Below are 26,455 nucleotides of genomic sequence, written 5' to 3' on the forward strand. Positions count from 1 at the left end.
AGGCAACAATAGCTGGGCTGTGACCTACATCAATTATGAATTATATAGCAAAGTTACGCAGATAGTTTGCCCCAGTAGACTAGTCTCATGTATTTGTATTTCGCCGTGACTCTGACAACCCGGTTTGGATGAAGGCACATCGCATTCTGCTCAACTTATCATCAACAAAGTTGTCATCCAATTAAATACAAAAAAGACCATGCAATACAACAGCTAAATTATTGGACATCCATGAGGTTCAAATTCCCAGTAATGATTATGTTCTACCGGCAGTGGACTGACTGTGACATAAATCTGATAATCATCCAACTGAATGGTTGATTATCAAGATCAAAAGAATGGGCAAACTTTTGTTTCATTTTTCTCTGGAGCATTTTTTGTTTGTCCCATCACAGAGTGCCCTTATGCGCTCCACGCCATTTCCACCCTTTGTTCAATCAAGTTTGAAAGACCTGGAGACAGAGGAAGGGGGATTTCACATGGACATGAGTTATAAAGGAGTCAGGCAGCTTCTTGGGGAGCTTGCACTATCAAAAAAGGTGTACTCTAACCCTAAACAGCAATTTACATTACTTATGTCCTGGAAATTTAAACAAAACTTGAATACAATCGACTGAATTAAATTCTGACTTTATTGCAACAGAAATATATATTTTTTTATTTCAACTTGTTTAAAATGTTGAAGGACATGCCAATGTAATCTGCATTAGTAGTTAACAATTAAGATATCATGATTAACAATCAGAAATTAATAAAAGTACTAATGTCTATCTATTAAAGACATAGTTACCAAAGACAGACATATCGAAATGATGCTGTGTTATCAAAGCCAACAAGATCAACTCATAGATTAGAGACCTCTGGCAAAGAGAACATACTGAAAGACCTAGCCTTGTTACTACGATGCTGAACTTGAGATGACTTCACTGAAGACGTCAGAAACAAAACCCCAAATGTGCTGTAGCATCTACACATGGTTTCCTATTGTTATAATGTGAGCACAGCCTTTAGACCCCATTCAGGCCATCTGTGGGCGCAGCCTGGCGATGAGGTTTGGGATGGTGTTGGGGTTGCGGGCATGGACGTAGTATGCCGCGGCTCCTCCGACCATGGCGGTCAGGCTCAACTTGAACAGCAGACCTGCAAGGGAAGTTCCCTGGTCCTGACCGTCCACCTGACGAGAGATGTAAAAAGAACAAGAAGCGAATTTGAATAAATCGCACGACCTGCCTGGCCACATTTTTAACAGGAAAAATCTTCTCTAAACCATTGTATCATAAAGGGGTGGCAGGGCAGGCTTACGGACCTTGCGGGTCTTCAGTGGTTCATACATGCGGTCAAATTGAGTGAAGATGGCCTTGCGGGCCCCATCCCACTTCCCTTTTCCCGTCACACGGTACTGGTATGCCGTCATAGGGCCCCACAGCAGCCTCTTGAACAGGGCATAGTCTGTAAAGAAGAGCCAGAGAAGGCTGGGGCGTATTCCAATTTCCCCCGCAAGGTCATCCATGTAGTCGACAAAGTCAACCTGCAAGGGTGTCCGCTTGGACACGATGAAGCTGCAGAGACATAACATTGGCAGTCAGCATTATGTAAGTATAAGGTTATTAGGAAACATTTACAAAATATATAAAACTTGATTCATACTTTTTTTGTATAACTTTGGTGTCCTTCTCGACAGACTTTATCATGGTCTGCGTAGGAGGAAGCTTCTTCGTGCCTTGGAGTCAATGTATAATAATATCTTAAGGTCAAAAACAGTCTAATTTAGTTTAGTGCAGGTGGTGACAACGTAGATAAAAAAAAAACGAAAACTCACCTTTGAAGACACTAGCTACCCAGCGCGCTTGCATCTCAGCCTGGGGCATAATGGCTCCCAGGGCATGGATGAAACCCACCACAGCCAATGTGGAGTGCTCCAGGGTGGGTGGGAAAACGTGCTTGTAAAGGCCTACGCGGTGCCCAGTCTTGTACATCGCATTTTGGGGGAGGAAGGGGAAATCATAGTTGTACCCCGTTGCGAACACGATAACATCCACCTGTGAACAGATGCAGAGATCAGGGCCGAAACTGATGTTGACCTATAGTCGAAAAACATTCAATGTATCTCCGTCCAACCTTCTCCAGCACGCTGTCATCCTCAAACTCCACCGTAGAGCCACGGATCTCCTTGATGTTTGACTTAATGACCACAGATCCAGACAGAATCTTGAGGGGCAGTTCATCATTGAAGACTGGGATCTGACTAAACAGTCTATTTGACAGGGGGGTACAGAGGGTGACACGGATAAAGGCTGGTGGGATATTAGAGAACAGATGACCATATTGCAGGACGCAAAAAATGTGGTTGATAGATAGGTAAATTTGTGAAATATGTGACTGCCTTGTTAATCTCTTAAGACTCTTCGCCACTGTGTAGCCCTGTTGGAAGCCTTATAATTTTACATAACTCCTAGACCTTCTATCGTCATCTCTCAGTACTTTAGTACTTTATTTCTATCTGTATTTGGTTCAATATATAATGCTATGTTCCTTCTCCTCATCTATACTGTCCTTTTCCATCCCTGGGTCTCCTCATTCTTCCTATATGAGTGTACTGTGCTATGTTGGGCCAATATTAACGGTGTGGACTAAACAAAAATGAAAAAAAAAAAAAAGCAATTATAATTATGAGAAATGTACCAACAAATGCTATAAAGTGAACTGAAAAACGGTACCTGTGGTTGGGCTTGATGGCGTACATGGTATGGTCGTACATAGCATTCACTTTCCCCTCACCAAACCAGTTTAGGAAGGAGACAGGCATCAGCTGGAACAGGATGTGGACAAAGCGTGTGTTGTACTTCATGTCCAAAGGCAGGCCATTGTCAGAGACCTGGCGGACGATCCAGGCACCGCGGCGAGTGCTTAGATAAACCTGCGACACCCAAATGATACCATGGTGAACACACAGTGCGACACCTGTCAGATAAAGTCAAAGTCATAGAGAGGGGAAAGCCGAGCCCGTAGATGATCTGTGGATTCAAGCTTCAATATCATGTTGTAGATGTGTGCCTGCAAAGGTATTGATATATTATACAACTAGACATCTCAAGGCAAAAGTGGGGTTATATTTTTTCCAACCTGCTCTGCAACTCTGCTCCCCTCCACAGCAATGTCCCCTCCAGAATTTCCAATGCCAACCACAACCACTCTCTTCCCCTGCATGTCTTCAGGTCCCTTGTAGTCCCAGCTGTGGAAGTACTTCCCTTCAAATGTTTCAATTCCTAAAAACACACAAACATGTGCACATACACACAACATGGTAGAAAGAGAGAGAAACAATAAGGTAGTCATTAATTTTCAATCCACAGAGATGAGAAAATGTTGGTTAGATTGGCTGATGTTGGGTTACCTGGGAATTCCTTGAGAGGCAGGTGGGGGTAGGTGTAGTGGCCAGAACAGCAGATGACCGCATCAAATACATGTCTTTCCTCCTGTCCATCTTTGCTTTGGGTCAAGACCTCCCATTGCCCACTACGGGAGTAGTCTGGTCTCTGTTTGACACTCTTCACTAGGGTCTAAGCATTACAACATAAATCATTATGTTATGGATTTAAGGCAAATTTGACCAATCAATAAAATCTAATATTACTCTCTGATTTCCTTGTGCAAGTTTCCGATGTTATACCTGATAGCGGATGTACTCCAGCAGTTTGAAATGCTCAGCATACATGCGGAAGTACTTGAGGATCTTGGAATGGTGCATGTAGTTTGGGTAATCGGCAGGGATTGGGAAGTCGCTGTAGCACATCATTTCCTTGGAGATGTTGATGGTGAGTGAGCGATAGATGCTGGCCCTGTTTGGCTCAGAAACTTCCTGGAGGAGGATAGGGTTTTTTAGGAGAGGCTTTACCTCCAACCTTTACATGGCTGGAGTTGTAGTTATAACTGTCATCTAAAAAGGTTGCCACATCAGAATGAAGCCAAGACTTGTGTCATATACTAAGGAAGACTGTCTTCCTGCCTGAAAGGTAACACCTTGATGCTTTTATTTCTCATGTTATACTACTCTTGAAAATAATTCACTCAAAAGGTTCTAGTATTTCTTAACTGCATTTTCTACTGCAATTATAATTTATATGGGACACTTATAAAGGGGGGGAGGGTGGGGACACACTAATAAAACAGAGGTTCATTCATTGATAGATTTTGGGAATGGCTCAATATTTGCCCCGACCTAGACAAGGACCTATGTATCTAACAGGGCCACAAAGAAGGGATGGTGCAAGTTGCCAATCCCTGGTTTGAACACAGTCTTGCCTTGAACTTCCACAGGCCCCCCATGTCGTCGCTGCTCTCAAAGCAGGTGGGCACCATTCCCTCTTCTAGACAGGCTTTCATGCTGGTCAGACCAGAGGGCCCTGCCCCGATTATTGCCACCCTTTTCACCATGTTAGGACCTAAAAGGGACAAATTAAAATCATTGTAAAAAGAAAGAAAATTCAAATTTATAATTTACATACAGAAATGTTTGTTAATTTGTAAGAACAGTGTTTAATTTTTGATATCAACCAATTTACTTAACCTCATGTTCTTGGATATGTTCACTAGCCTAGACGAATAAGTGAGGTCATGTTTTATTTGCTCTGGCAGATGGTCTGGCCCAATCTGGTCCAGGTCAGGCCATCACAACCATCTACCTAATATGGGGTGGCTTGTGTGTGACGGAGAAGTACCCCATCACCAATTGTATTGCTCTGATTGGTTTTAGAGCCATCTAATTGCATCCAGAGGCATTTTGGTCTGTGCCAGTTGACACAGAAACGTTGAAAGTTAAAATGAACGAATTGATCTTGTAATGTCTATAATGGCTATATGTTAACTACAGTTGGCCTAAAAATGGTGCCTCAAAGATTGTGTTATGAGCCACTTCAATCAGACCCGCTAATTGCGGGTCTTTCTTGGAATTTGATCCCCATTGTCAAAATAATTCTCTATTGGGTTGAGACCTGGTAAAAAATTGCTTTAAGAACACACAAAACACTGGTAACATTTATTTCTGTTAATTCTGAGACCTTGGAACACTTTATTATATTTACACTACCTAGAGTGGTTTTGACACGAGCACGAAAACTTTGCAAAAATGCAATTAGTTTTATTTAAAAGCATAAATATATATCACAGGTACCCCAACAGAAACAACCTCAACTGTTACATTATCATTATGGTCATTGATAAATATTGCGGAAGAATACTGACAGTCAGCAAGATATTGTGATCTGCTATAGAACAATAAAAACACATGATGAAATTGTAAGGTGTCATTAGCTCATGAATGTCTTTGGATTTAATGTTGGAAGCATAAAGAGAAATCAAAAAAAGACTTAATAATAGAAACGTAGCGGACATACTTAATTGTGTAGAGGCAGATGACTTAGAATAGAAAGATTGCAGACTGAAAACTGAAATTGCACGTAAATGAATGGCAAAATAATGAGTCTTTCATGCTACTGCTTATAAGGGGGTGTTGTTCTTTCATTTTATGAGATAACTTATTTTGGAGTGCACCTACTGAAATCAGGGATCACGCCTAATCTTTAACCACCTGGGTCGTTTAAGTTGAATTGAGTAAATTGCCTACCATGCCATGTTCTCCGCGGCCCGCTAGAGGTCGTAAAGGAAAATTGCAATTGTGTGGCTTGGTATCGTTCAATTATATTCACCTTTCAATAGAGGGGTCAAGTGTCAACACCTGTTCATGTTTCATCAAGTTCATATACTATATCCTTAAAAACCTTTTTATCTTTTCTCTATTTATCTTTATTTGCATTAAGAATTGACACCGGTTCTCATTGGATCTCACCTCCCACACAACTCAGCAGCGCTGCTGGTAAATTTGTTAATATTCTATGTTGGAATGAAACTGAGGTAAAAAGGAAAAGGTGTAGCACAATTTGGATTTTTAGAACAATATCAGTCAGTCTGCATTTTATTATTTATAGACCAACAATTATAAACGGTCCCGATTGTTTATACTGTTCTGCTGGAAATGGAACATCTCTCCGACAACTATCATGTAGGCCATCTATAAAAGCTGTGTTTCTGGTTTTGTAAATCAGGCTTTCAATTTGGCTGCTCTCGGAATGCCTTTCAAAGGATGCCAAGGCAGTCTTTTACCAGCAGTTTGATACAGTGGTTGTGTTCAAACCTAAAAAATATCAATAGTAGGCTATCCTACACTTAAATCATTGACTTCTAGATAAGGCAATGGGTGCTACGATGCTCACCAAGCAAAACATTTTAACCTCAACATATATAAACCCAGTATATAAAGTAGATAAAAATGAAATAGTAATTTGAGTTGATTAAGTGGTGCAGGAAATATTAAACTATAAAAGACAACATCAACTATGTGCATTATGCCTACACTATATTATACAATATCAGGCCACATAAAGCTGTGGGGTTTTCCTACCTTGCGGGTTGATCCGTTACCAAGCCAAATGGGAAAAGGGCAAATAGGTTCAACATTTTATACTGAGAGTGTAGACTTCCCTCTCCCCCCCCCTATCCTATCATGACCTTATATGGGCAAGCACAATGTTATATATTTACTTTGGCCAAATAACTTCACTTTGACCAAAGTGCAGAATATTTCCCAATTGACCAGTTTGGTGGTCTGGCAATAAACGTGAACTTTATTCACTCCTCTCAAGTAGCCCGATGAACAAGTATTGTGTCAGCACCTTTCATGTTTCCCGTCGATCGATGCATGTTCCATTGGTTACTTCTGATGTTAATCCGTCAAAGCCCTGAATATAGATCTCGGAATACCTCGGCCTAGGCCTACATCGCAAACCATTCATGATAAACTGAATACATATTTGATATTTTATTTAAACAATCACATCAAAGTGTAAGCTTCCAAAAGTAAAAATTTGTAATAATGGCGCCTTTCCCACATACCTCATTTGACTTCCACTGACATATATAAATCCGACAATCAAACCAGCATTCTGCTATATGCCAGACTAGACGATACAGAACAATACAATTCATAGTAGGCTATACTTTTAAACTGATGAAAATTATGTAAGTGAAATCGAATGCATTGGTAGGCTACGTCAGGTCCAGATTTGAATTAAAGTAGCCTAATGTCTAGCCTGGCTAACGGCAGACCTCATCTCAATCTACATTGAGAAGAAGTCTGGGAACCATACATTAATTTTCTCGTATTTGAGGCGTGGTTTACGATTGCCCAGAGCCGTTTATTGGGCGCTACGAATTTCTATCATATAAGGCTGTACGTAGCTCATAGCCAGCTCATATTCCCGCTAGACCTTTTCTTGGGCGGACAAATGTCCGACACTATTCCAGAATATCTGACATTTGGAATATATTCCGGACGTTATTCACTAATAATTAAAGGGGACTTATTATACCACCAGGTGTGAGTGTGATTAGCGCGGCCACACCAGACGCGTATCTCGCGTAATTTTTACGCGAGATACGCGCGTAAAATGTTGCTTGACCATTTTGTGTCAAAAATGGTCACATACGCGCAATACGCGCCATACGCGCATACGTCACTCGCCTAGATGAGTCCATGTCCATGCAAGTGAACGGAGCGTTCCCTCTTCGTCATCAAACCAAACATCCTTCACATTCACCGAGCGAACATTACGAAAGTAAAATGCACATTTCTCGCTAAAAATGTTTCCATAAACGCATTTAATGGCGTAACTATGTTACTATTTCCACCCAGAATAAAGAAAGTTGTCGGCCGTGGCTGCGCTGGAGTCCGAGGTAGGAAACCCCAACGCCGCCGTGTTTGGGTGATAGAGTTTAGATCGGGTTAGATTAAATAATCTCGGATATAAATAACAATAATCGGGTTAAATAACTTCACATGGTGTGTCTGGTGTGTTTCCCAGCAGAGAAATAGTCCGCCAAGACGTTGAGGTTGCTTAGTAACCAGAGACTCTGTCCATGCAAGTGAACGGAGCGTTCCCTCTTCGTCATAACTATCAAACCAAACATCCTTCACATTCACCGAGTGAACATTATGAAAGTAAAATGCACATTTCTCGCTAGAAATGTTTCCATAAAGCATTTAATGTCGTAACTATGTTACTATTTCCACACAGAATAAAGAAAGATGTCGGCCGTATGCTTCTGTCCAAGCTCACTACTCTCTGCCAGTGACGTCGGGTCAAGCTCAACGCTGATTGGGCAATGCGTGTCTCGTCAGACGCGTATCTCGCGTACTTCGCGTAAAAAGTTCAATTTTTTGAACTCTTGAAATGTACGCGATATACGCGATATACGCGCGTATAGCGCGTATTGCGCGTAAATATACGCGCCACATATGCGCTATACGCGCGTAAAATGTTGCTTAAAGAGCCCATGCCATTAAAATCACATTTTTCCTGTTGTTTGTTAAATAACATAGGTCTGAATAAGTTTGTGAGCTGTGGTAAGTTTGAAATCTATGCAGTGTGTCTGCTGAATGCAATAGGCAATGAAAGGAAAAAGGCAGAAGAAATGAGCCAATCTGGATAAGGTGACACTGTGACGTAGCGTTGTCAAACTATTATTCATGGCCCTGCCCACTTGGTTGGTTCGTAACCACCCACAAGAATTCTGAAGGAGTCGTGATTGAGCTAGTGCTAAATGCTAATACGTGTATGGTAGTTGCTTAGTTCGTAGTAACAGGCTAGTTACAGAATTTTGAATGCAATGGCAGAACAACATCGAAGTACATGAACTGCGACATGCTGCCTGCCGCCGGTTGCCGCGGCGCGAGGCACCACCGCCGCGAAGCACCACCGCCCGGCAGCGGGCAGCCGGGCGGTGGTGCCTTGCGCCGGCAGCAGGCAGCAGGCAGCAGGCAGCGCGCGGTTCTGTCTACTACAGATTGATGTGGAAGTGGAAGAACCAGAGACGTCGGAGAACCCGACGAAGTCCTTTGTGATTCATTATATCGTCTGGACGTGCACACAGCTTTTGGCCGTGATAATATGTATTATTTGATATAGATATCTATGTATTATATGATATTATTTAGATATAGAGCTCCAGGACTGTAACGCAAGTGTTGTACACTTCCTTGTTATTTGGATAACCGTTCTGCTGTTGGTGTGATGGCGCATAACACGTCGGACTCTCGTCTCTGGTATTTCTACAACGAGACTCGTAGTGGGGGTTATCTCAGCCATGGTTGAGAATGAATTGGGGGAAAGGAACATTGGCTTTGACTCCCTGAAGTAGGCATGAACCACAACATGGAGGAGAAAGGGATTGTTGACCGCGGTCGTCTCCCGCCGGAGCCACGCTGCCGATGGACCACCGCTTCAGGAGGCGGTGATTAGCGCTGACCGCTGCCGAGGCGGCGGGAAGCAGGGCTCAAGTGGGATACATTCGCGGCCAACAATCCCCTTCTCCTCCATGTCGTGGTTCATGTACTTCAGGGAGCCAAAGCCAAAGTTCCTTTCCCCCAATTCATTCTCAACCATGGCTGAGATAACCCCCACTACGAGTCTCGTTGTAGAAATACCAGAGACGAGAGTCCGACGTGTTGTTTAGATCCTAATAACAACTCCAGCAGCGTTACAGTCCTGGGGCTCTACATCTAAATAATATCATATAATACATAGATATTTATATCAAATAATACATATTATCACGGCCAAAACCTGTGTGCAGACGATATAATGAATCGCAAAGGACTTCGTCGGGTTCTCCGACGTCTCTGGTTCTTCCACTTCCACATCAATCTGAAGAAGACGCGGTCGTTTGATCGTCTGGAGGCTCACACAGCTTTTGGCCGTGATAATATATATTATGATATAGATATCTATGTATAAAATGGGTTTCCAAGAGCCATTGCGATACATCCACCGTAAACAGAGCGCATGGTACCGTGGCTACAAGCTGCTCAGGGCCAGGTGATAATATATATTATAGATTATATGATATAGATATCTATGTATAATATGGGTTTATAAGAGCCATTGCGATACATCCACCGTAAACAGAGCGCATGCAGGGCCAGGTGATAATATACATCATATATTATATTATATTATATAGATATCTATGTATAATATGGGTTTCTACGAGCCATTGCGATACATCCACCGTCAACAGAGCGGCGAGCGCATGGTACTGTGGCTACAAGCTGCTCAGGGCCACACCCCCACCCCCCTCCTTGACCTGCCTTGACACGCCCACCGTAACCAGAGCGCATTGTACTGTGGCTACAAGCTGCTCAGGGCCACACCCCCACCCCCCTCCTTGACCTGCCTTGACACGCCCACCGAAACAGCGCGTTTGGGGGAAGCTCAATGTGCGACTGGTTTGGAGTGGCTGTAACTCTGCACCACGGCTGAATTTCGGGGACGTCTTTGAATACTGTGTTTGTAGCCAACTAATACCTATATTAAAGCATCCATAAATAGCATGGCATGGGATCTTTAATACGCGTAATACGCGTAATACGCGTAATACGCGCGTAAACCAATGGTTCCCTATGGAAAAAATGGCGATTTCATACGCGAAGTACGCGAGATACGCGTCTGGTGTGGCCGCACCTTTACAAGCCGTTTCGAAAATCTGCCTAATATGACATCACTAGTGGGTGTGTCCACCTAGATCTGTGCTGGATAGATGAGCAATGTTTACTTCAGTCCACTGGGTAGGCTGGTAGATAGATTTATCCAGCACAGATCTAGGTGGACACACCCACTAGTGATGTCATATTAGGCAGATTTTCGAAACGGCTTGTAAGGCTAATCACACTCACACCTGGTGGTATAATAAGTCCCCTTTATATAATCACCAGAAGTCCACATTTAAACGACAAACGACACAAACTAATTTGCTTCAATAAATGCCATTTATTAAATTAGCCTAGGCAAAAAAAACATAACAGCCATTCTCGGCAAAAATGGTAAACGGGTAAAAAATAACTAATTCGATAATTGCAATTCTTGCAGGCTACTTTCGGCGCAACTTCATGGCATGGAAGTGCTCCGCTGCTCGCGGAAAGTTGAAGTCTTTCAACCCCGGCCCAGGGCTCGATATGCGCATCAGGCCCGGCCCAGGGCTCGATATGCGCATCAGCCTCGTCACCTTTTCCTCAGCTAGCCGGTTTCTGATAGATGTTTTAATCCTGTTTTGGAGAGAAAAGGCTTGTTCCGCAGGAACACTGGACACAGGGATTGTACTGGTGATTTTGGCCAGCTTTGCCCAGTCGGGAAAGATTTGTGTGTTCACACCAAACGCGACGGGGCGACAAGATCCCATACAAAGTGAACGCAGAGACGCGCATCGGGCAAATTTTTCGTGAGAGAAAACCGTCAACAAGTTTTGATTTGTCGCGCCACACTTTCGCCGTGCACAGGCGAGCGCGTTCACGAGGATTTCTGCCGCGTCAAATTCGCTCGAGTTGAAATATTTCAACTTTAAAGCGAATTTCGCCTGATGACAGCCAATTATCAGCGTTCAACAGCGTGGCCACTGAGTGACATGTTTATGCATGTGCGGGTGCACTGCGCACATTCATGAAGGCACGTTCGTGTTTGCCTCCCTGGTGAGCTCGGCCAAGAACTACTACTGGTTTTCATATGCTACTGATTAATTCATACATAAATGCGAACTTCTTTATTTTTTTTCTCGGACATGTGGGCCTTTTACATTTTATTATACCGGCCATGCGTGCGTGCAATCGGCCAATGTCCGGCTATATCCGGCTAACGTGAACACTGCTCATAGCCGATCGTATCAATTATACCAGATGACGTATGTAAAGTTACAGAAATTCGATGAGAAAGAAGACGATGGGTGTTTCGCATAGACGTCGTCATCGTCTTGCCGTCCCTCCCCGTTCTGTGATTGGTTCCCTATCTCAGGAGAAAATCGGATCCATGGAATCCAGGCTACCTAGCAGCGCAAAAGGGTATGGGTATGGGTATACCGAGGCTACCGAATGTCATGTCCATGAGGAACACGCCCTATCAGAATGTTCGTAGGTATTATGGGTTGGGTGAGGAAGTTGTATTCAATTAAAATACGCACTCAGCAAGCAACGGAGGTTTCTAAGTGTGGTCCATATTATTTAGATTCAATTCTGAAATCTCTGTTTAATTCAGAAGTAAAGTAGAGATATAAAAATGGCGACGAGGATTAATTTGAGTTAGCTAGTTGGAAACTACAGTTTAGTTCGTTAGCATGGAGAAATCCGGGATTCAGCATTTTGCATGCTACACCGAGCCAGCCACACTAGGTTCCAGATGGAAGCGATGGCTGACGTCGTTCCAGCTGTATGCAGACGGCAAAGGGCTTATCGTAGCCGCGGATTCACCTAATGCTACGAGGCAAAGGAGACGTGCACTGCTACTTCATCTTGCTGGACCAGACGTACAGGACATCTTCTCAGCTCTTCTGGACACGGGTGAAGCAACCCAATACGACGAGGCAGTGAAGGCGTTGAATGCATACGTTGTACCCCAAGTCAACACAGCGCTGGCATGGCACGCATTTCAAAAAATGCACCAGAAGCCAGGTGAGATGGTACAGCAGTTTGCTACACGTCTGAGAGACACGGTGTGAGACGGGGTGGTTACGGGGGAGAATCTGACAGGGATGCGATAGGAAAGGAAAGGAACGTCGGAATATGTGAGACGGAAACTTTTAGAAGAGGGTCATGGATTGATGCTTACATCTACACTGGAAATAGCTGCCCGTTGTGAGAGCATCGATGAACAAATGGCGGACTTGTCATGTTTATTGGCTAGACCTTTCAAAGACGCTCTTAACCAAATTGCTCTTAAAAAAAAAAGGGAAAGCATGGATATGGGAACACAAAAGGTAAACCAAACAGAGACAATAAAAATTATGGGAAATGCTACAGATGTGTGAATACCGATCATATTGGCCGTGATCCGAAATGCCCTCCAAGAGGGCAAGTGTGTCACAAGTGCCAAGGAAAAGATAACTTTGCAAAGGTATGCCACAATAAAGGCATAAGGGAACTAAGGAAACTAAGGGAACCCAAAACAAAATGTGAACAATATTGATGAACGTGAGGACTTTGCATTTGCCATTGAAGATTTCCACATGCCAGAGAGACTCAAATTGAAAGCAGAAAGCATTAAGTGCCACTCCTACGTTCCTAAGACAGAGAGGAAACTTGACTCATATTCTTCGAATCAGCCACTAACAGTCAAGGGGGCATCCACGTGTGAGGTGTCCATAGGCAAGAACACGGAACAAGCTGAGTTCATCGTAATCAGGGAAAGTGGTGAGCCACTGATGGGAAAAGAGACAATGAAGGGACTGGGGGACCTAAGGGGGGTCCTAAGAATAGGTGCCAACATTGCTGCCATCACAAGCACTAAGCAAAGACTCCAGCAGCAGTACCCCGAAGGTTTCAGTGGAGTCAGAAAACTAAAAACAAGACAGGTCAGTCTACACATTAACCCAGAGGTGAAACAAGTAGCCCAGCCACTCAGGCGCATTCCATTCCACCTTAGGGGGGCAGTAGAGTCCAGAATTGAAGAATTGTGGACTTGAACATCATTGGCCGGTAAACGGACCCACCCTGTGGGTGAGCGCGGTTGTGATTGTCCAAAAACCTTCGGAATGATGTCCAACTTTGCTTGGATATGAGACCGGCCAATGAGGCCATAGTGAGGGAACGCTTTCCAATACCGAAAGTGGATGAGCTACTTCAAGGCATGAATGGCTTAATCGTATTCAGCAAGTTAGATTTAAAATGGGGCTACCATCAACTCGAACTGACTTTTGATTCACGTGATATCACCACATTTGCTGTGCACAACGGAGTGTACAGGTATAAAAGACTGTTGTTTGGTGTTTCCTCCGCCAGCGCACAATATCAGCACGAGATAGCCAATGCTTTAGCTGGTATTGAAGAAGTGGAGAACATATCTGATGACGTGATCATACACGCATCTGACCAAGAGACGCACAACAGACGGCTGCACGCAGTCATGGCAAGACTCAGAGACACAGGATTAACACGGAATCCGGAAAGTGTCTGTTCAACATGGACAGATTGATTTTCATGGGCATTCTGCTGTCTGAAAAGGGCATTGGCCCGACAGAGGAGAGAATGCGAGCTGTGACAGAAGCACGGGAGCCGGAGACCGCCACAGAGGTGCGTAGATTCCTTGGGCCTCGTTGGATACAGCAATAGGTTTATCCCGCAGTTTGGAACTCTGTCAGAGCCACTGAGGCGCCTGACAAGGAAAGAAATGCCTTTCAATTTTGGCCCCGAGCAAAAACAAGCATTCAGTGCTCTGAAAGCAGGTCTTGCTGAAGCAACCACCCTTGCTTACTTCGACAAAGAGGCACCCAGGTAATAGCGGATGCAAGTCCTGTGGGGTTAGGCGCAGTCCTAGTGCAAAACCAGAAAGGAATTAAAGTCCCTGTGTGCTATGTAAGCCGTAGCCTAACTGATTGCGAACAGAGATACTCTCAGACAGAGAGAGAGGCATTAGGTCTAGTTTGGGGCTGTGAGAGACTACTGTACATCCATACCTGTATGGGCGACAGTTTGACCTAGTCACAGATCATAAGCCACTGGAAGTAATATATGGTCCCCACTCAAAACCATGTGCAGGAATAGAGCGATGGGTTCTTCGCCTACAGTCGTACCAGTTCAAAATAGTACACATAGCAGGTAAAAACAATATCGCTGACTCGCTATCAAGACTCCTGCCAAACAACGTGGAACAGGCGAAACATGTGCACAGAGCTGTGGAGTACATAAGGTTTGTGGCAGTGAACACGACTCCAAAGACACTCACTACTCGAGAAGTGGAGGAGGCATCTGCCACTGATTAAGAGCTCCAGGAGGTGCGCAAAGCCATAGGAACTGGACACTTTGAGAAGTGCCAACCCCCCTATGCTATCATTGCAAATGAGCTATGCAAAATAGGATATCTTGTTCTAAGAGGCGCACGTATAGTGCTGCCCCAGGCCTTGAAAACACGTGCACTTGCACTAGCCCACGAGGGAAATTTGGGCATAGTGGGAACAAAGCAACATCAGAGGACTAAAGTGTGGTTGCCTGGCGTGGACAGGGCAGCTGAGAGACATTGCAAAGCCTGCCACGGATGCCAGATAGTTGCTAGACCTGACCCACCTGAACCACTGAGGCCCACAACGCTACCTGATGGACCCTGGCGGGGCGTTGCAGTTGACTTACTGGGACCTCTCCGTCCAACCACTCCATACTGGTGGTAGTAGATTATTTCGGTATTATGAATATGATGCCATGACCACCACCACAGCAGAGACAATTATCCGTCCCTCCAGAAAAACGTGATTATGCGATCGATGCGATAATTCAACACATAATTAGCCAAAGTCTGCATATTCATGCGGGGGCCGCATTTTTTCTAATATGCCGCACTTTCACCGCATAAATTGCCCATTTCGTCATCGAAAAGCTGCATTTTTTGCAAGTTCCCGCATTTTTTCCAAGTTCCCGCAGTTATTGCAAGTTCCCGCAATTTCATTTCATTTATTTTTGGCCACAACAATCACCAAAAAATGCTGCATCTTTCTGGAGGGACTGAATTATAGACAGTCTGGAGTCAATCTTCAGCAGACACGGATTGCCAGTCACGTGTAAGTCTGACAATGGTCCTCAGTTCTGATCCGAATAATTCAGACTGTTCTGTGAAGAAAATGGCATCAAACACTCGAAAACTACTCCAAAATATGCTCAGGCCAATGGAGAGGTTGAGCGTCAAAGGCATAACTCATGAAAAGGATCAGGATTGCTCAATCAGATGGACTTGTTTGGAAAAAAGAACTGAGAAAGTATGTGACAGTTTACAGGACCATCATCCATCCGACAACAGGTAAAAGCCCTGCTGAATTGCATTTCAACCTAAAAAGTAAGAGGAAAGCTGCCTGAACTGATTGAAGTGCACACTGATCAGGTAGTTTGTGATCGTGACAGAGAAAAAAGCAAAGAGCAAGCTGTATGCAGAGGAGCACACCTATCAGAGGTCGGTGTTGGTGAAACTGTGCTCTTGAGACAAGACAAAACGGACAAATTCTCCACCACATTCAATGCAACACCACACAAGATAATCAGCAGGACAGGAAACAAGGTGGTAGTGGAATCGCCAACAGGAGCGAGGTATGCGTGAAACACCACTTTTGTCAAGAAGTACGAAGGGAATGGACTGAAGCAAGGGACATTCCAAGAAAAGGGGGAAATACAGGAAGCTGAGGATGATGCCGGAACCAGCGAGGCGATAGAAGAACACACACACACCATAGACACTCAGAGTCAACAAAACAGAAATAACGTTGACACACAGATAAAAACACACATGCTTTAAGGTTTCTTAAAGGAAAGCAATATGTTTACTAAGTAATGAGTTCTGACTAGTATAGTACTAACCAAGATGTGATTTTAATTGATTGATTGATTTTTGAATAGGTATACGTTCCTTTCTGGTGGTTATGTTACAAATCTGACCGTTCAGAAAGTAGAAGAAACAAGAATTCCTGGAATGCGAATTAAAGTCTTGAGTTATGTTTTCTGTAACTGAAAAGACTTTAATTCTAAGAAATGGAGGGATGTCATGTCCATGAGGAACACGCCCTATCAGAATGTTCGTAGGTATTATGGGTGGGGCGTCGAGGAAGTTTTATTCAATTAAATACGCACACGGCAAGCAACGGAGGTGTCTGTGGTCCATATTATTTAGATTCAATTCTGAAATCTGTTTGATTCAGAAGTAAAGTAGAGATATAACACCTAATATGATGTAAAGGGCACTACATCAAACTCAAGTATGATATAATTAAATTAGAAAAAAAAAAATTGGAGCCCTCATTCCGAGTTCCAGTTCTAGTCTTGAAACCTTAATTCCATTCTGGGTCTTAAAGAGAATAAAATATGTTGTCTATGAACATGCTTACACGTCCATCTATAAAAACGCCAATTACTTTTCAATTTGTCTGTGAGCATTGTGTCTGCCCGAAACTGTTTTGGTTCTCATTAGAAATTGGATATTTATGAGTTTATGAATAAATGTACAGATGGGTAGAACCTATACATTAGGGTAGCCTACAGGTTTGGCGAAGTTAAGGACAGGGAGGCATATTCTGCAGTGCTAACAAGGCTAGGACTCGAAGAGTAAAACGAACTGACCCTATCCTTGCCTACAGTCGTGCAGTGCAAGGACATCTGTGATTATTAAGACAATAAGAATTATATTTATTATTTATGATTGAGATGTCCAATTCACAGCCATTCTACTTGGCAAGCAAGCGTGCAAAAGGACACCCCTTCATATTTTGTGAATTGTTGAGAAGTTGTTTGGGTGACAAGTTAAAAGATCATAAGTTTGTTTAGGCAGGTTTTTATTTTCTTGCACCTTACTTTAAGTATTTCCATATCACCACTATTACGGAATCTATCTATGCTTCAATATCCTGATTCATCAATTTGAGGAGGCACTAGCCTATACAATTTCATACCAAGGCCAACAGCGAGGTAATTTCAGCTTCTTCAATTTTGCAAAAGAGAGCATTTAGGGAACCTTTATGGCAGAAGATCATAGCACAGATTATAGGACAACAGAAAAAAAATTAAAAACCCATCAAACCAAAGGGTGAATAAGTCAGTATTTCACCTACACGCATCCAGCAGTGGCGCAGCGCCGCTTCTGGAATACTAGCGCCACTGCAATCAGGCATGAAAACCATACCTATATATAGTAATAACAAATTATGTTGGGCGTCCCAAAAGCTATTTGTTTTATTGAAAAACTGTAATATCATAGTTGCCCACTACTGCACCGCCCTGAAGAGTTGCATTGTCTTTATTATTGTCATTGGAGAAATATTGTGTAAAAATACTGACCATAACGAAAGACAGATGATAATGTATGTGGCACTAGTCCATGAATGGCTTACGACTAAATGTAGGAACCATTAAGGGATGCAGTTACCCAACAAGCGCCATATTATAAGCTGGCCTACATATTTGGTTGTGTAGAACAGAAGCAACCGAACAATGAAAACCTGATGGTCAGAGGACAAATTGCAGACAGAAAACAATATTTCTGCTAACATTAATGCAAAAGAATGATTGCATTAATGGACGGATATCAGCACTGTGCACATGCACATCGGCACTGTGTTGACGACTGCACGAACATATCAGTACCTTGCACACTGTCAAACACATCAACATAGCGCCCCGAACAAACAGTTCTGCACCGTAGATGGGAAAAATCTCAGGGGAAACATTGAAAATCCATGAATATCACCACATGTTAATCATTAACATCACAAACATATAAAATCTCTGGGACATTAACATTCATTGATCCTTCATCTCTCCGTCCCTCAATAAAAAAAAAAATCTTGGAACAGCATTGTATTGTATTGCTTTTGAAACAAAGGCCTACTCTGAGATTGCTTATAACTCCTTAAAATGACCGGTCTACAGTGTCTAGACTCTGCATGCAAGTCATATTACAAAACTGTTCTCTAATTATTGACAGAACATAGCATTAATATGGTCAATCTCGTACCATATAACAAGTTATTCTTAAACAGAATCACTATATTCAGACACTGACAATTTTCAGTTGTCAAAGTACACAGGACATATGCAACAGATTTTTTCTTTTATTAATTGGTCAGTCTTTAATGCCTCCTAAAGAATACACCAGGCAGGTTATAAGACGATGGCTTTGTATTTTTTTAGATGCTACTCAAAAAAGCATGCTACATGCAATGTGTTGGCAGAAATGCTAATTGTGTTCTGGGCACTATTTTACAGGCTGGAGATGGAATCTGTCTGGTTTAAGGAAGTTCAATAGGTGCAAAATTATAATCTTGACCTTGTTCAGGAGTTGAATTATTTGATTGATTTAAATATATATTATATACAATAAGTCCATACTTAATACGGTACAAATTGTGCCCCTATATACTGCAAAAATAGAAACAGAGTTCCACCACTGTTAATTAATTACTTTTGTCTTTAATCCTATGATGCTCATGCCGGATGTATAGTTTATTGTTAACTCTTTTTTGGGGGGGGAGCTAACAATTATAATGAATAAAAAAAAAAGAGGTTTTTTTTATGCTTAGAACTTCATGGAATGTGAGCAATATTGGTCTATGTACAAATTGTATTCTCATATGCAATAACTTGGCTCAGATTTGAGGTCTAGTCAATATGCACCTACATTTCTTCCTGTTATTTAGAAAAAGCAAAACTAAAACTATTGCTATTTCACAGGCTGGAATGATGAATGCATTAACTTGAAAAACAAAACACTGGCTTCAGCCGGTGAAAACCACCATGCTCCCTGCTGTCCTACCCTTGGACCCCTCTACTCTCTAACCCTCATTACTCCAGCTGTCCCAGAAGCGCCTGCAGCGCCTGCGGTGAGAGCCACAGCATTTCCACCAGGTTGTACTGGCAGTAGCCCATCCAGAAGCCAAACAGCACGTCCGTCACGTTGTGCCTGCCCAGCAGAACACGGCTCAGTCCTACAGTGCCGGCCCACAGCAGGACAAGCACCCGCAGCGGTGCCGCCAGCACCAAGTGGGCCAGGAGAAAGCGGCCACACATGGCGGCACGCGTGGCGTGGCCGGAGGGGAAGGAGTAGCGGTCAACGGAGAAAGTGGCGAACATGTCCATGCGGTTGTGGACAGGCCGGCGCCGGCGTACCGAAGCCTTGACGATGCCCACCAGGACCAGGTCCAGTAGCAGGGCTGTGAAGGGAGAGCGAGAGAAGAACAATGTCAGTATAACCAATAACAGGCAAATGGCAGCAATGAAAGCACAAAATGGTAGACATTGTTGTACATGGTAACAAGGTTAAGGGCACCTGTTTAGATTTATAAAGAAGCATTCACTTACATATAGCAGGTCATACTGGACCACAGAATAAGCTAATCTTATTGGGACTCTTCTTGGAGCCTGAATTCTACGTCTCTAAAATAGTCATAACACATCTTCTTTAACTTAATCAGGTAAAACTGGAGACTGAATGCAGAATCCATTACCCCTTTCCTTCCAGATCTTGGCTTTCACTTTACTATTTCTATTTATGGATGTAATGATTTATTCAATACAAGGAAAAACCTTGACGTACCAAAATGACCTGCTTTTTGAGACGAAGGATTATGTTGGATTTAAAAAGTCCATCAATCTGTACGTTTAAACAAATGTGAGAGAACCTACTTTGCGTTTTTATTATTATGATCAACACATTTCTTCACAAATTGTCCTTTGACCTCTGAGAACGTTAGACCATCAAAGGTATATAATAGGTAACTAATTTCTGGCAATGAAAGGCACTGGCTTGATAGTGATATAACTTGACCATTGTAGTTCACATCTCTAAACAGAACTCACAGGCAGTAGGCCTCCAAATGTAGATGGATATTGCATAATGTGATGTTATAAACTAAGATACAATTTGAATGTATAGGCCAGGCACATATATAAATGTATTACGTATTAGTATGTATCGATGTATGAGAGAATGTAAGGCTCCACCGAATTCCTACAATATACAATACAACCAAGTTGGTTGGTCCCACTGTGGCACAAAAAATGACTGACGACGATTTTAAGTCGTTGATAGTTGACAGATTATATCTACATTTGATTCTTAAATTGGTCTTGGTTAGGAAAAGTTTGGTCAACATCTCTATCGCTCATGGAAGATGTGGAGAATACACAGCATTTCCTGAGAATTGACTCAATGGCTGCACTAATGGCTATTCCTTAAATTCCATTCAACATTTTCGACACTGACGGTCATTCACAACAAGCACAGATTGCAGCTACGTGAAGTGTGCCGCATGTTAAATTCCCAAAGATCTTGTAAAATAAATGTTTAATATTTGGAATCGTAGGCAAGGCCAAAAGTATAAGAACAAAAAACGGGTTACCCATGAAAAGGTTTAACATGACTTCTTGTCCTGCAGTACTGTCACTCTTATAGATGCAGTAGGCTGTCCCAACCAGCCAAGGGATCCCATGGCCGGAGATCTCTATCAATTTCATCAACGGTCGAATACTACCCCATGAGGAATCTTCACAGGCGCAAACCCCAAGGCATTTGGAAAGCCACAGGTCTATGGCAAGAAGAGAGCTAAGCGCTATTCCTAGGATAGACGGGTTGAGCCGCATACAGTCCTCTTCTGGCATCCCCTGGCCGCTGGTTGAACCGGTGGAAGAACCGGAGCCGCGGCGCCGTGTGGGGCTCTCCGAGGCTCTTAACCGGGCAGTAGTAGTGTCGGAGCCCTGCCTCTGGATAAGGTGCGGTGGCGGTGTTCGGTTCAGCGACATGAACTCGAAACGGCCGTTGGAGTTGCCAAGCACAGGACTACCACCGCTCCGTAAAGGGTTTTTCGCTTTTGGAGAAGGCATTTGTATCTCTTGGAAAATACACAGTTTTCTCTATTCCAAATGCACCACGCTTTTCGGTATTCTGCGGTGACTTGAGCGCAGGATGTCGATTTATTTATTTATTTAAATTCATTGCTTCACATTTGACCATTCCTGTCACGTCCCGAACGACTTCCTCAAGCCGCCATTGTTGTTGTTCCTACCGCAATGGTAGATGGGAAATACTGTATTTTCAGAGGCAGGCTATGCACCTTCCGCTACAGTTCCCTCGAGTAGCCAATATATTTGCTCAGGTTTTTTAGAATAGGTACCTTGCTAGTCAGAATGATTTCCATAGTGTATTTTCAATTCGAAAAATAAATAAAATCAACATCTTTTATCGAATTACGTAGCAGGGAAAATCACGCCTTCTTCCGGGTTCACACAACCACTCAGATACTTTGTGGCCGTTCATATGGTGCGGTTGAACTTCACGAGCGAACCAATACTACTCTCGCCATTCATTGTCCAATTTTGCCTATCGGTGAGACAGGACCATGCCCGGGGTTTTGCTTGGAGATGTGTTCCCCAACTTCGAAGCCGAAACCACCATCGGCAGGATTAAGTTCCACGACTTCCTAGGAGACTCGTAAGTTCGTTGGTCTGCTCTAGTTCTCGCTTAATTGACTGTATCATTTTGCATCACGAGGCCCATCTGCGTTGCATAACCGGCCTACATCAGCTAACGTTATGAATAACAAGAGCTTTTAATATACGTTTTAGGGATTTCAGATAAAGACAACTACGGAGAACTTTACAAGTGTTCTGTGGTTATTATTATAAACAAATGATGCAGGTAAACACATTTTTAACAACATATGGATTATGGAAACTTTTTATACATAATATATGAGGACGGAATACAGAATGGGTGCTATTCAACAAAATGGTAACACACAGCACTCACCCAACTTACTCCCCCTAACAATTACTGAAGTTACTGAATCAGTCCATTGGTGGGGAAAGTTGGTTTAAGTTTAGTGATGATCGTTGATTAACCTGACATTCTAAACCACTGGTTCTCAAATGGGGCTACGGGTGGTGCCCCTAGGGGTACTTTGGAATATTGCAGGTGGTACTCATAATGTAAAGCTTACTATAACTATAAATTCTGAAAGCTGGAGAATAGAAAATCGAGTGGTACAAGTGGTTCAAGTGGTTGAAACGTCTCCCTTTTTAATGTTCATGTTAACACTGACAAATAAAACGCACATAGATTATTTAATATTGTTGCGGTGAAGGGGGGTACTCACTTGAAAAAACATCTTAGAGGGGGTACACTAGTGGAAAAGTTTGAAAAACACTATTCTAAACGATAATGCTTTATTTTGAAGGTGGGGGATCCTGTTCTCCCACCCAAGGGACTTCACTCCCGTGTGTACCACTGAGCTTGCATGTGCGGCCGGCATCACCGGTGAGTTCAAGAAACGAGGAGTCAAGATGATTGCGCTGTCCATCGACAGTGTGGAGGACCACACCAACTGGAGCAAGGTTTGAGTCATGCACTTACTCTGTGGTTTTCAATTCCTGCTTTTGGTAACTGCTCCCAAGGAAATGAGTACCCCCAGGTAATACAATGAGGCCGATGCTAAATAATGAATACCCCTTTCAGTAAAGTTGAGGAAGAGAAAGACCAGTATTTCAGGTTTATTGAGGAGTGTCAACGTGAGGGAGTGTATGAACTTGATAAGGTGTGTGTGTGTGTGTGTGTGTGTGTGTGTGTGTGTGTGTGTGTGTGTGTGTGTGTGTGTGTGTGTGTGTGTGTGTGTGTGTGTGTGTGTGTGTGTGTGTGTGTGTTTTTGACCGTTTGGTTACACAATATCCCGGTGAACTCTGACCAGCTTATGAAGCGGAAGCTTTTACCTTATTTACTCAAGTTTCTCTTTCTTTCTTTTTCTGGATAAATGCAAGGTCCACTTGGAATGGCCACATATAAAAATAAAGCTACCTTTTTATTTGTTTTAATATGCTCTTCAACTGTAAAAGCAATACAAAAGTGGGAATCTGCTGCTTTACATTTTCATAAAATCGTACACTTTAAGGCGAAAAACGTAATGTTGACTACTCAGAACCTAAATGTATAGTTATGCATGCAAGTGAATGAGTGTTGAAGGTTAATGTTATGGCAGGCACATCATTTTAGCCCATGTCAATCAATAACACATTATTATTATATTATGTCTACGGCACGAATAGGCCGAATACAATACCCCTACATTTAATTATGTTATATGTCATGTCATCCTTTCAACCATTTTTACCATAGTAAACTATAAATATATGTTTTATTGTCAAAACATCGCTTCATTACTTGTGACCCTGCAAATTTAAGTCAACCCCCCTCTCAGAGACGTACACGTATCATTACCGCCAAACAAACATGAAACAAGATGAACATCAGAGTTCAGTCAAAGTCTATATCTTAAAGAACGACGCTGATCTTATGTTAACAGAGTTTAGCAGTGCTTCAGGATACAGAAAAATGGCCACGAACACAAACATACATGCACGCACGCACACACACAGTAACAATTCAACTGTACACCGATATGTTATCAAATTGAACATATAGTCACTTACCGCATTAAAAATAAACACAACTGAGGGGTTCAGCTGCTTTTTCTATTTCTTCTTAGACGGCTTAATTACTACAAAAAAATTCACCGTTATCACGGTACATTTTATCGCGATTGAAATGAATATTGATTTTTTTTGTCCACCCCTAAACTCAACTCAATCCAATTGAGGAACCCCCCTTTTGAAGGGATGGGGAAAGGCTCATGTATCTCCTTAAGGTGACAGTATCCCTGTTGTTCTGTTGGATAGGATGTGATGGCCTTCAACGGTGAAACTGGCACCCCATTGCCTTTCCCCATCATCGCCGATGACAAGAGATCGCTCTCAGTCCAGCTGGGCATGTTGGACCCGGATGAGATCGACAAGGATGGGATGCCTCTCACTGCCCGCTGTGTAAGAGTCTTCCTTAGCCGCCCATCCTCATTTTCTAAAGGTCGATGCCGTTACGGCATGACCCACCATTTCAATACCCTATAGTGACTCCACATGTGGCCTTGTCCGCTCAGATGCATGCTAAGTTCTCATGGCTAATTAACATCCCACCGTGTGGTAACATAGGGGGCCCTTTCATAACCCATGGACAATCTTTGATGTCTAATCCCTGAGCAGTGGGGATATCTTCTACTTAACCCAACTCACTATGTCCCCCCCAGGTGTTTGTGATCGGACCGGACAAGAAGCTCAAGTTGTCCATTCTCTACCCAGCAACAACTGGAAGGAACTTTGATGAGCTGCTGAGGGTCATAGACTCCCTGCAGCTCACCGCTCAGAAGAAGGTGGCCACCCCTGTCAACTGGAAGGTACAGATATGCCAAGATCCACAGATAGAGTAACATTTATATTAGAAGTCAACTTTTAATCATAGGGAATTTAACTAGTTAATAGGTTGAACACTTCATGAGAACAAAAAAAATGTGGTTATAAATGGTTTGTATAATTTTGTCCTGACGAAAGCTGCTGTCATTTTTTAAATTGTAATTATTGTTATGCAAATCAAACCTCTCTTCTACTTTTTGTTTTCAGCCTGGTGATAAAGTAATGGTCATCCCCTCTCTTTCTGAGGCAGAGGCCACCGCCCTTTTTCCTAATGGGGTGACATGCAAGGAACTGCCTTCTGGGAAGAAATACCTGCGCTTCACCCAGCCCTGATCAGCCAATTGGACTACCCAAACACCAATTACACTAATCCAACTCACCATGGAGTTCACTACTCTCATCATGTTTCAGATATCCCAAGATTTGTATGCAAGCACTTAGAATAAACCGCCAAATCAACTGAACTCTAGAGTTTTCAAACATGTAACGTTATACTCTACATGCATGTTATTGAATGACAACAATAAAGACTTATTTCTTTCAGAGCACACTTCTGCGTACTGATTGAAACTGTGGGCATATATGCCGTTAGAATTAATATAAACATCCCAATTTGAAGGGAGTTAAATTAGGGAGGGGGGGGGCTGGGTGAAATAATGCATTTTACAGTTTTCCTCAGTCACTTTGGTACATTTCTCGAATCATCAACATTTGCAAAAACAGTAAATGCATTTCTCGAAACAATTCGTACAAATAGCAAAACACCATGGATTACCTGCAAAAGCAAGTCTCTTGCTAAAAATCCTTAGTTCATCTCTCAAAAGTAAATATCTTTGTCAATGAACATTGACCATCAGAATGTCAAGTCATTGTGTACGGATAAGACAGTCAAATTAGTCATGTTGTCAATATAAAAGTACTCTGGAGGGATGTTCTGATGTAAACTAAGGCTAAAGCTTTCAAGAAAATTATTGTCAATTGTAGGCTACACCTTAGTGTATGTGGGAGATTGATTGCAAGAGACTGGAAAAGATTCGCATTTACGCTTTGACTGTTTGACTGTCGACTCTACATGCATTGCTGTAGGAATTACAAGGCAGTCTTCCTACACTACCTGACGTCTGTTGGGCAACAAATTCCCATTCTCACACAGCCTCACTCCTCTTCCTCTTCATCTTCTCTCTGGCTGTTGACCTTGTCCTTCCATTGTAAGAGATTGTAACATTGTGTTGTGCTCCAGCTATGTATATACTTGCCAGTTGATGGTTCATGAGATACACCATTGAGCTATTTCAGTAAACTGGTTGATAGTTTGTTGATCTAAAACTTTACACATTTCCCTTCTTTAGACAAAGGGAAGATTCACCTGGTAGCAACTTACAGGGCAGATTTAGAAAAAAAAAGTAATATGTAAATGTATAGAAATATGCTTGACATATTATGACAACTTGTTCAACCATTTTGCATGTAAAGACTCATGCAATGAACTAATGCCTACATGTTGTTGGGGTGACACTATTCAATAGAGACTCATTACAATACATTTTTATCAACCTGACATGATAATGTAGGAAAGAGCAGAGAATTGTAAATAATCCTTAGCAT

General features: G+C 42.6%; 3 protein-coding genes across 3 annotated transcripts; 1 reads left to right on the top strand and 2 right to left on the bottom strand.

The window, feature by feature from the left end:
• Nucleotides 1-613: 613 nt before the first annotated feature.
• LOC115555622 (dimethylaniline monooxygenase [N-oxide-forming] 5) lies at nt 614-6,560 on the bottom strand. The gene is made up of 11 exons (XM_030372583.1): nt 6,458-6,560; nt 4,303-4,442; nt 3,671-3,859; nt 3,395-3,560; nt 3,124-3,266; nt 2,718-2,917; nt 2,119-2,254; nt 1,820-2,039; nt 1,648-1,720; nt 1,307-1,559; nt 614-1,174 (listed from the first exon to the last, which is right to left on the bottom strand). Exons 2-11 carry the CDS (start codon nt 4,432-4,434, stop codon nt 1,019-1,021), a joined length of 1,668 nt encoding a protein of 555 aa, XP_030228443.1. The 5' UTR covers nt 4,435-4,442; nt 6,458-6,560; the 3' UTR covers nt 614-1,018.
• A 10,820-nt stretch (nt 6,561-17,380) lies between these two features.
• Nucleotides 17,381-21,617, bottom strand: plpp6 (phospholipid phosphatase 6). Its single transcript, XM_030372431.1, has 2 exons — nt 20,959-21,617; nt 17,381-19,770 (listed from the first exon to the last, which is right to left on the bottom strand). The coding sequence occupies exons 1-2, from the start codon at nt 21,437-21,439 to the stop codon at nt 19,403-19,405; spliced, it is 849 nt and encodes a 282-aa protein (XP_030228291.1). The 5' UTR covers nt 21,440-21,617; the 3' UTR covers nt 17,381-19,402.
• A 48-nt stretch (nt 21,618-21,665) lies between these two features.
• On the top strand, nt 21,666-25,400 carry prdx6 (peroxiredoxin 6). The gene is made up of 5 exons (XM_030372432.1): nt 21,666-22,046; nt 22,792-22,948; nt 24,284-24,427; nt 24,688-24,834; nt 25,058-25,400. Exons 1-5 carry the CDS (start codon nt 21,955-21,957, stop codon nt 25,181-25,183), a joined length of 666 nt encoding a protein of 221 aa, XP_030228292.1. The 5' UTR covers nt 21,666-21,954; the 3' UTR covers nt 25,184-25,400.
• Nucleotides 25,401-26,455: the final 1,055 nt, after the last annotated feature.

This window comes from Gadus morhua, chromosome 12 (genome assembly GCF_902167405.1).
Source record: "Gadus morhua chromosome 12, gadMor3.0, whole genome shotgun sequence".
Taxonomy (NCBI): Eukaryota; Metazoa; Chordata; class Actinopteri; order Gadiformes; family Gadidae; genus Gadus; species Gadus morhua.